Source organism: Oncorhynchus keta, chromosome 22, assembly GCF_023373465.1.
Source record: "Oncorhynchus keta strain PuntledgeMale-10-30-2019 chromosome 22, Oket_V2, whole genome shotgun sequence".
Lineage (NCBI taxonomy): Eukaryota > Metazoa > Chordata > Actinopteri > Salmoniformes > Salmonidae > Oncorhynchus > Oncorhynchus keta.
Genome location: NC_068442.1, coordinates 54,744,794 through 54,755,927, shown reverse-complemented (window position 1 = coordinate 54,755,927; position 11,134 = coordinate 54,744,794). Strand labels below are relative to the sequence as shown.

Here is an 11,134-nt window from a genome sequence, read left to right as displayed (position 1 = left end):
GACCTTTTCCTCCAATTGATTTTGAGAAGGAGGTGAGGAGAGAGGACGTGAGGAGTATGCAATTGAGATTCTCCCCTGGCAATTATATCCTGAACAAAAGTATAAACGCAACATGTAAAGTGTTGGTCCCATGTTTCATGAGCTGAAATAAAAGATACCAGTCGTTTTTCATGCTCACAAAAAGCGTATTTCTCTCCAATTTTGTGCACACATTTGTTTACATCCCTGTTAGTAAGCATTTCTCCTAATTTCAGTTTGTGACAAAATAAGAAAGTATAGTTTAGAGAGTCATTGTACTGTGTAATATCTTTTCCATAACAAAAATATTGTATTTCAGCAGTATGAAGTTGGTGTACAAAACCGAAAGACTCAAATTTATTTACTTAGAAACAGGAAGCACAGAAAAAGCAAATATAGAACACATCTACTGCTTCTTAGATTTGCTTTCAATGAGAACGACAGATCTATAACTCACATTTCTATGCATATTTGGTTGGGTCGCCCAAAAAAGTACATATTGCCGCATTAAAAGTGAGATTTTCACTGGAAAGTTACTTTAACAGATACCCAGCACCTTTTGGTATTGATATTCAACAGGTAGTGAAACACAACAAAACACAATCCCCTCATTTACTGGGACAGGCTCAGGATAGGATGGGCCTGATTAACTAGGACAGGCTCAGGATAGGATGGGCCTGATTAACTAGGACAGGCTCAGGATAGGATGGGCCTGATTAACTAGGACAGGCTCAGGATAGGATGTGCCTGATTAACTAGGACAGGCTCAGGATAGGATGGGCCTGATTAACTAGGACAGGCTCAGGATAGGATGGGCCTGATTAACTAGGACAGGCTCAGGATAGGATGGGCCTGATTAACTAGGACAGGCTCAGGATAGGATGGGCCTGATTAACTAGGACAGGCTCAGGATAGGATGGGCCTGATTAACTAGGACAGGCTCAGGATAGGATGGGCCTGATTAACTAGGACAGGCTCAGGATAGGATGGGCCTGATTAACTAGGACAGGCTCAGGGTAGGATGGGCCTCATTTACCAGGACAGGATAGGATGGGCCTGATTAACTAGGACAGGCTCAGGATAGGATGGGCCTGATTAACTAGGACAGGCTCAGGATAGGATGGGCCTGATTAACTAGGACAGGCTCAGGATAGGATGTGCCTGATTAACTAGGACAGGCTCAGGATAGGATGGGCCTGATTAACTAGGACAGGCTCAGGATAGGATGTGCCTCATTTACCAGGACAGGATGTGCCTCGTTTACCAGGACAAAATGTGCCTCGTTTACCAGGACAGGATGTGCCTCATTTACCAGGACAGGATGTGCCTCATTTACCAGGATAGGATGTGCCTCATTTACCAGGACAGGATGTGCCTCGTTTACCAGGACAGGATAGGATGGGCCTCAATTACCAGGACAGGATGGGCCTCATTTACCAGGACAGGATAGGATGGGCCTCAATTACCAGGACAGGACAGGATGGGCCTCATTTACCAGGACAGGATAGGATGGGCCTCATTTACCAGGACAGGATAGGATGGGCCTCAATTACCAGGACAGGACAGGCCTCATTTACCAGGACAGGATAGGATGGGCCTCAATTACCAGGACAGGATAGGATGGGCCTCAATTACCAGGACAGGATGGGCCTCATTTACCAGGACAGGATAGGATGGGCCTCAATTACCAGGACAGGACAGGATGGGCCTCCAGGACAGGACAGGATGGGCCTCAATTACCAGGACAGGACAGGATGGGCCTCATTTACCAGGACAGGATGTGCCTCGTTTACCAGGACAGGACAGGATGTGCCTCGTTTACCAGGACAGGATGGGCCTCATTTACCAGGACAGGATGTGCCTCGTTTACCAGGACAGGATGGGCCTCATTTACCAGGACAGGATGTGCCTCGTTTACCAGGACAGGACAGGATGGGCCTCATTCACCAGGATAGGATGTGCCTCATTCACCAGGACAGGATAGGACCGGCTGGCTGGTTATAGTCTGACATGGGCCCAGTGCTATAGATACAAGCACGGCAGCAGGACACATGGTATATACGCATAAATTAGGAGGACATTACCAGCACCGTACTCCCTGTAATAAACACACTATACACCTTTAAAACAGAGCTGACAAACACACCCTCTTGTTCCAGTAAGAGAATGACACAGGGATCATATCTTGTTCGTGTCCAAAATCTCATTCTATTCCATAAGTAGTGCACTACCTAATCTCTAAGTAGTGCACTACTCTAGGGATTAGGGTGCCAATTTGGGACACAACCAAAGGACCACGAAGGGGAGAAACTCCCATCGCAAACAGTGGCGAATTATTATAGCATCAGTGAAGAGGTCAAATGTAAAGCTCCTGGAATACCAAGGGAATCAATCATCCAGCCAAAGGATCTGGTGAAATGTGGATGTTACTGGCTGTTTGTACATTGAGCTAAGTAATTAAGTTAGAGAACGGTAAAGTCCGATGAGCTGTAGAAGAGAGTCACGGTATTGTATAAATTTGATAAACTCTGGGACGGCAGGAACACATTTGGCACAGTAACTACGTAGGAAATGAACCCAAAAGGGGATCAGGATGACAGAACGACATTTAGACATTAACACTTTTCTACTAAAAGGTACAGAAAAGTAAACTAACAAACCCCAAACATTTTCAATGTCTGAAAATACATTTTAAATTAGCATCAAAACATATCCTTCCAACTATTAAATGATAAAAAAACTACTTCAAATCTGTAAATAGGCAAAAATGATTGCAAACAAAGAAACAAAAAGAAATTAAGTAGAAATTGTAGTCTAGTTAAAGCTTAGTTAAAATCAGAGAGCGGACTATAAGGAATGACCAGACACCAGATTAAAAATATTTATAATGATACTTCATATCTGTAACTAGGCCACAACTACAAACTATGATTAAGTAATCAAGTAGTAATGTAGCTAAAGCATTGTTTAAAAGCCAATGTTTCCCCGTGCCAGGCAGTATCCCAGCTTGTTCTGGTTCCCGATGAAGGACATCAGACCCACGTAGGACTCGATGAGCAGGGGCTGGTTCAGCACCAGGACTCCGTTGGCCTTCCCAGGGACGGGCTGCTTCAGGTGGGCCTTCTGGGCTGCCTCCGTCAGCTGCTCACGGAAACTCTGGACCTGAGAGAGGAGGGAAGAGAGGAGGGAGGGAAGAGAGAGGAAGAGAGGGGAGAGAGGAGGGAGGGGAGAGAGAGGAGGGAGGAAGAGAGAGGAGGGAGGGAAGAGAGGAGGGAGGAGAGGAGAGAGGAAGAGATGGAAGAGAGGAGAGAGGGAGGAGGAGAGAGGAAGAGAGGAGGGAGGGAAGAGAGGAGGGAGGGAGAGAAGAGAGGAAGAGAGGAGGGAGGGAAGAGAGGAGGGAGGGAGGGAAGAGAGGAGGGAGGGGAGGGAAGAGAGGAGGGAGGGGAGGGAAGAGGGAGGAGGGAGGGGAGAGAGGAGGGAGGGGAGGGAAGAGAGGAGGGAGGGGAGAGAGGAGGGAGGGGAGAGGAAGAGAGGAGGGAGGGGAGAGAGGAGGGGAGGGGAGAGGAAGAGAGGAGGGAGGGGAGAGAGGAGGGAGGAGAGAGGAGGGAGGGGAGAGGAAGAGAGGGGGAGGGGAGAGAGGAGGGAGGGGAGAGGAAGAGAGGAGGGAGGGAGAGAGGAGGGAGGGGAGAGGAAGAGAGGAGGGAGGGGAGAGAGGAGGGAGGGGAGAGGAAGAGAGGAGGGAGGGAGAGAGGAGGGAGGGGAGAGGAAGAGAGGAGGGAGGGAGAGGGAGAGAGAGGAGGAAGAGAGAGGAGAGAGAGGAGGGAGGGGGAGAGGAAGAGAGGAGGGAGGGAAGAGAGGAGGGAGGGAAGAGAGGAAGAGAGGAGGGGAGGGAAGAGAGAGGAAGAGAGGAGGGAGGGAGAGAGAGGAGGAGGGAAGAGAGGAAGAGAGAGGAGAGGAGGAGGAAGAGAGAGGAGAGGAGAGGAGGAAGAGAGAGGAGAGAGAGGAGGGAGGGGAGAGAGGAAGAGAGGAGGGAGGGAGAGAGGAAGAGAGGAGGAGGGGAGAGGAAGAGAGGAGGAGGGGAGAGGAGAGAGAGGAGGAAGAGAGAGGAGAGAGAGGAGGGAGGGGAAGAGAGGGAGGGAGAGGAAGAGAGGAGGGAGGGCAAGAGAGGAGGGAGGGGAGAGAGGAAGAGAGGAGGGAGGGGAGAGAGGAAGAGAGGAGGGAGGGGAGAGGAAGAGAGGAGGGAGGGGAGAGGAAGAGAGGGAGGGGAGGGGAGAGGAGAGAGAGGAGGAAGAGGAAGAGAGGAGGAAGAGGAAGAGAGGAGGGAGAGGAAGAGAGGAGGGAGAGGAAGAGAGGAGGGAGAGGAAGAGAGGAGGGAGGGGAAGAGAGGAGGGAGGGGAGAGAGGAGGGAGGGGAGAGAGGAGGGAAGGGAGGGAAGAGAGGAGGGAGGGGAGAGAGGAGGGAGGGGAGAGGAAGAGAGGAGGGAGGGGAGAGAGGAGGGAGGGGAGAGGAAGAGAGGAGGGAGGGGGAGAGAGGAGGGGAGGGGAGAGAGGAGGGAGGGGAGAGGAAGAGAGGGGGAGGGGAGAGAGGAGGGAGGGGAGAGGAAGAGAGGAGGGAGGGGAGAGAGGAGGGAGGGGAGAGGAAGAGAGGAGGGAGGGGAGAGAGGAGGGAGGGGAGAGGGAAGAGAGGAGGGAGGGGAGAGAGGAGGGGGAGGGGAGAGGAAGGAGGGGGAGAGGAGAGAGAGGAGGAAGAGAGAGGAGAGAGAGGAGGGAGGGGGAGAGGAAGAGAGGAGGGAGGAAGAGAGGAGGGAGGGAAGAGGAAGAGAGGAGGGAGGGAAGAGAGAGGAAGAGAGGAGGGAGGAGAGAGGAGGGAGGGAAGAGAGGAAGAGAGACGAGAGAGAGGAGGAAGAGAGAGGAGAGAGAGGAGGAAGAGAGAGGAGAGAGAGGAGGGAGGGGAGAGGAAGAGAGGGAGGGAGGGGAGAGAGGAAGAGAGGAGGGAGGGGAGAGAGGAAGAGAGGAGGGAGGGGAGAGGAAGAGAGGAGGGAGGGGAGAGGAAGAGAGGAGGGAGGGGAGAGGAGAGAGAGGAGGAAGAGAGAGGAGAGAGAGAGGAGGAGGGAAAGAGAGGAGGGAGAGGAAGAGAGGAGGGAGGGTAAGAGAGGAGGGAGGGGGAGAGAGGAAGAGAGGAGGGAGGGGAGAGAGGAAGAGAGGAGGGAGGGGAGAGGAAGAGAGGAGGGAGGGGAGAGGGAAGAGAGGAGGGAGGGGAGAGGAGAGGAGAGAGAGGAGGAAGAGAGGAGGGAGAGGAAGAGAGGAGGGAGAGGAAGAGAGGAGGGAGAGGAAGAGAGGAGGGAGAGGAAGAGAGGAGGGAGAGGAAGAGAGGAGGGAGGGGAGAGAGGAAGAGAGGAGGGAGGAAGAGAGGGAAGAGAGGAGGGAGGGGAGAGGAGAGAGGAGGGAAGGGAGAGGAGAGAGGAGGGAGGGGAGAGGAGAGAGAGGAGGAAGAGAGAGGAGAGAGAGGAGGAAGAGAGAGGAGAGAGAGGAGGAAGAGAGGAGAGAGAGGAGGGAGGGGAGAGAGGAAGAGAGGAGGGAGGGGAGAGAGGAAGAGAGGAGGGAGGGGAGAGAGGAGGGAGGGAAGAGAGGAAGAGAGGAGGGAGGGAAGAGAGGAAGAGAGGAGGGAGGGGAGAGGAAGAGAGGAGGGAGGGGAGAGGAAGAGAGGAGGGAGGGGAGAGAGGAAGAGAGGAGGAAGAGAGAGGAGAGAGAGGAGGAAGAGAGAGGAGGAAGAGAGAGGAGAGAGAGGAGGGAGGGGAGAGAGGAAGAGAGGAGGGAGGGGAGAGGAGAGAGAGGAGGGAGGGAAGAGAGGGAGAGAGGAGGGAGGAAGAGAGGAGGGAGGGAAGAGAGGAAGAGAGGAGGGAGGGGAGAGGGAAGAGAGGAGGGAGGGGAGAGGAAGAGAGGAGGGGAGGGGAGAGGAAGAGAGGGAGGAAGAGAGAGGAGGGAGGGGAGAGAGGAAGAGAGGAGGGAGGGGAGAGGAGAGAGGAGGGAGGGAAGAGAGGAAGAGAGGAGGGGAGGGAAGAGAGGAAGAGAGGAGGGAGGGGGAGAGGAGAGAGAGGAGGGAGGGGAGAGAGGAAGAGAGGAGGGAGGGGAGAGAGGAAGAGAGGAGGGAGGGGAGAGGAAGAGAGGAGGGAGGGGAGAGGAAGAGAGGAGGGAGGGGAGAGGAAGAGAGGAGGGAGGGGAGAGGAAGAGAGGGGAGAGGAAGAGAGGAGAGAGGAGGGAGGGGAGAGGAAGAGAGGAGGGAGGGGAGAGGAAGAGAGGGGAGAGGAAGAGAGGAGAGAGGAAGAGAGGAGGAAGGGGAGAGGAAGAGAGGAGGGAGGGGAGAGGAAGAGAGGAGGGAGGGGAGAGGAAGAGAGGAGGGAGGGGAGAGGAAGAGGAGAGGAAGAGAGGAGGGAGGGGAGAGGAAGAGAGGAGGGAGGGGAGAGGAAGAGAGGAGGGAGGGGAGAGGAAGAGAGGAGGGAGGGGAGAGGAAGAGAGAGAGCGAGAGGGGAGAGCGAGAGAGAGAGCGAGAGAGGTGAGAGAGAGAGAGGGGTGAGAGAGCAAGAGAGATAACAGACCGCATTGACAAGCTGTTAAAAACAGTAGTTGGTTGACCCACTGCCTCTGACCAAAGAACATTATCCGTCATTTTCTGTTCATTTCTAGAAGACTCATTTGAATTGCCGCTTCTCGCCAACACCCAGCAAGAGGTTACTAACACAGTGGACACCCGCTGCTTATTACTGTTGAACAGTCTGGTGTGTTTTCTCTATAAGAGAGGGAAGGAGAGAGGGACGGACAGAGGGACGGACAGAGGGACGGACAGAGGGAAGGACAGAGGGACGGACAGAGGGAAGGAAGGAGGGAAGGAGAGAGAGAGGGAAGGAAGGAAGGAAGGAGGGAAGGATAGATGTGGGATGTGGTCCTTCTGTAGCTCAGTTGGTAGAGCATGGCGCTTGTAACGCCAGGGTAGTGGGTTCGATCCCCGGGACCACCCATACGTAGAATGTATGCACACATGACTGTAAGTCGCTTTGGATAAAAGCGTCTGCTAAATGGCATATATTATATTATTATATTATTATTATTATATATTATAGAGGGAAGGAAGGAAGGAAGGAGGGAAGGATAGAGGGAAGGAAGGAGGGAAGGAGAGAGGGAAGGAAGGAGGGAAGGAGAGAGGGAAGGAAGGAGGGAAGGAAGGAGGGAAGGAAGGAGGGAAGGAAGGAGGGAAGGAAGGAGGGAAGGAGGGAAGGGAAGGAAGGAGGGAAGGAAGGAGGGAAGGAAGGAGGGAAGGAAGGAGGGAAGGAAGGAGGGAAGGAAGGAGGGAAGGAAGGAGGGAAGGGAAGGAGAGAGGGAAGGAAGGAGGGAAGGGAAGGAAGGAAGGGAAGGAAGGAGGGAAGGAAGGAGGGAAGGAAGGAGGGAAGGAGGGAGGGAAGGAGGGAAGGAAGGAGGGAAGGAAGGAAGGAGGGAAGGAGAGAGGGAAGGAGAGAGGGAAGGAGAGAGGGAAGGAAGGAGGGAAGGAAGGAGGGAAGGAAGGAGGGAAGGAGAGAGGGAAGGAGAGAGGGAAGGAGAGAGGGAAGGAGAGAGGGAAGGAGAGAGGGAAGGAGAGAGGGAAGGAGAGAGGGAAGGAAGGAGGGAAGGAAGGAGGGAAGGAAGGAGGGAAGGAAGGAAGGAGGGAAGGAAGGAAGGAAGGAGGGAAGGAAGGAAGGAAGGAGGGAAGGAAGGAAGGAAGGAAGGAGGGAAGGAAGGAAGGAAGGAGGGAAGGAAGGAAGGAAGGAGGGAAGGAAGGAAGGAAGGAGGGAAGGAAGGAAGGAAGGAAGGAGGGAAGGAAGGAGGGAAGGAAGGAGGGAAGGAAGGAGGGAAGGAAGGAGGGAAGGAAGGAGGGGAAGGAAGGAGGGAAGGAAGGAGGGAAGGAAGGAGGGAAGGAGGGAAGGAAGGAGGGAAGGAAGGGAAGGAAGGAAGGAGGGAAGGAAGGAAGGAGGGAAGGAAGGAAGGAGGGAAGGAAGGAGGGAAGGAAGGAGGGAAACGTAACCCCACCCACGCTGTAATGTAACCCTACCCACTCTGTAATGTAACCCCACCCACTCGGTAATGTAACCCCACCCACTCGGTAACGTAACCCCACCCACTCGGTAACGTAACCCCACCCACTCGGTAACGTAACCCCACCCACTCTGTAATGTAACCCCACCCACGCTGAAACGTAACCCCACCCACTCTGTAACGTAACCCCACCCACTCTGTAACGTAACCCCACCCACTCTGAAACGTAACCCCACCCACGCTGAAACGTAACCCCACCCACCCTGTAACGTAACCCCACCCACCCTGTAACGTAACACAACCCACCCTGTAACGTAACCCCCCACTCTGTAACGTACCCTTCACTCTGTAACGCAACCCCCCACTCTGTAACGTAACCCCCCACCCTGTAACGTAAACCCCCCACCCGGTAACGTAACCCCACCCACGCTGTAACGTAGCCCCACCCACGCTGTAACGTAGCCCCACCCACCCGGTAACGTAACCCCACCCACCCGGTAACGTAACCCCACCCACCCGGTAACGTAACCCCACCCACACTGTAACGTAGCCCCACCCACTCTGCAACGTAACCCCACCCACTCTGTAACGTAACCCCACCCACCCTGTAACGTAACCCCACCCACCCTGTAACGTAACCCCACCCACCCTGTAACGTAACCCCACCCACCCTGTAACGTAACCCCACCCACCCTGTAACGTAACCCCCCACCCTGTAACGTAACCCCCCACCCTGTAACGTAACCCCCCACCCTGTAACGTAACCCCCCACTCTGTAACGTAACCCCACCCACCCTGTAACGTAACCCCACCCACCCGGTAACGTAACCCCACCCACCCGGTAACGTAACCCCACCCACCCGGTAACGTAACCCCACCCACACACTGCAACGTAACCCCACCCACCCTGTAACGTAACCCCACCCACCCTGTAACGTAACCCCACCCACTCTGTAACGTAACCCCACCCACACACTGCAACGTAACCCCACCCACCCTGTAACGTAACCCCACCCACCCTGTAACGTAACCCCACCCACCCTGGAATTGTGATACAGAGAATTATAAGTGAAATAATCTGTCTGTAAACAATTGTTGGAAAAATTACTTGTGTCATGAACAAAGTAGATGTCCTAACCGACTTGCCAAAACTATAGTTTGTTAACAAGAATATTCATTTCATTACAGTACAACGGTTTGATTTGTTTGATCGTAGCTAGCTACATAGCCGTCTTTGTTTCAAAGATAATTGTGTAGTCTAGAGCGATTTCCTAGGTTAGCTAGCCAGCTATTGTCGTTCTTTAACGCAACGTAACGTAAACAACACTGCTAGCTAGCCAGCTAGCCCCGATTAGCAGCACTGTAGAAACTATTACACTCAACGGAACGACTTGATTAGTGTAGTGTCAACAACGCAGCCACTGCCAGCTAGCCTACTTTAGCAGTACTGTATCATTTTAATCATTTTAGTCAATAAGACTCTTGCTACGTAAGCTTAACTTTCTGAACATTCGAGACGTGTAGTCCACTTGTCATTCCAATCTCCTTGCATTAGCGTAGCCTTTTTCTGTAGCCTGTCAACTATGTGTCTGTCTATCCCTGTTCTCTCCTCTCTGCACAGACCATACAAACGCTCCACACCGCGTGGCCGCGACCACCCTAATCTGGTGGTCCCAGCGCGTACGACCCACGTGGAGTTCCAGGTCTCCGGTAGCCTCTGGAACTGCCGATCTGCGGCCAACAAGGCAGAGTTCATCTCAGCCTATGCCTCCCTCCAGTCCCTTGACTTCTTGGCACTGACGGAAACATGGATCACCACAGATAACACTGCTACTCCTACTGATCTCTCCTCGTCCGCCCACGTGTTCTCGCACACCCCGAGAGCTTCTGGTCAGCGGGGTGGTGGCACCGGGATCCTCATCTCTCCCAAGTGGTCTTTCTCTCTTTCTCCCCTTACCCATCTGTCTATCGCCTCCTTTGAATTCCATGCTGTCACAGTTACCAGCCCTTTCAAGCTTAACATCCTTATCATTTATCGCTCCAGGTTCCCTCGGAGAGTTCATCAATGAGCTTGATGCCTTGATAAGCTCCTTTCCTGAGGACGGCTCACCTCTCACAGTTCTGGGCGACTTTAACCTCCCCACGTCTACCTTTGACTCATTCCTCTCTGCCTCCTTCTTTCCACTCCTCTCCTCTTTTGACCTCACCCTCTCACCTTCCCCCCTACTCACAAGGCAGGCAATACGCTTGACCTCATCTTTACTAGATGCTGTTCTTCCACTAACCTCATTGCAACTCCCTCCAAGTCTCCGACCACTACCTTGTATCCTTTTCCTCTCGCTCTCATCCAACACTTCCCACACTGCCCCTACTCGGATGGTATCGCCGTCCCAACCTTCGCTCTCTCTCCCCCGCTACTCTCTCCTCTTCCATCCTATCATCTCTTCCTCTGCTCAAACTTTCTCCAACCTATCTCCTGATTCTGCCTCCTCAACCCTCCTCTCCTCCCTTACTGCATCCTTTGACTCCCTATGTCCCCTATCCTCCAGGCCGGCTCGGTCCTCCCCTCCCGCTCCGTGGCTCGACGACTCCTTGCGAGCTCACAGAACAGGGCTCCGGGCAGCCGAGCGGAAATGGAGGAAAACTTCGCCTCCCTGCGGACCTGGCATCCTTTCACTCCCTCCTCTCTACATTTTCCTCCTCTGTCTCTGCTGCTAAAGCCACTTTCTACCATTCTAAATTCCAAGCATCTGCCTCTAACCCTAGGAAGCTCTTTGCCACCTTCTCCTCCCTCCTGAATCCTCCCCCTCCTCCCTCTCTGCAGATGACTTCGTCAACCATTTTGAAAAGAAGGTCGACGACATCCGATCCTCGTTTGCTAAGTCAAACGACACCGCTGGTTCTGCTCACACTGCCCTACCCTATGCTCTGACCTCTTTCTCCCCTCTCTCTCCAGATGAAATCTCGCGTCTTGTGACGGCCGCCGCCCAACAACCTGCCCGCTTGACCCTATCCCCTCCCTCTCTTCTCCAGACCATTTCCGGAGACCTTCT

General features: G+C 53.6%; 1 protein-coding gene across 1 annotated transcript in view; it reads right to left on the bottom strand.

The window, feature by feature from the left end:
• Window positions 1-2,885: 2,885 nt before the first annotated feature.
• The window catches only part of tprg1 (tumor protein p63 regulated 1), an 81,301-nt gene continuing 73,052 nt past the window's right edge, over window positions 2,886-11,134 (bottom strand). The window contains 1 exon segment of the mRNA XM_052475653.1: window positions 2,886-3,180. Coding sequence (XP_052331613.1) covers window positions 2,986-3,180 — 195 coding nt within the window. The 3' untranslated portion in view covers window positions 2,886-2,985.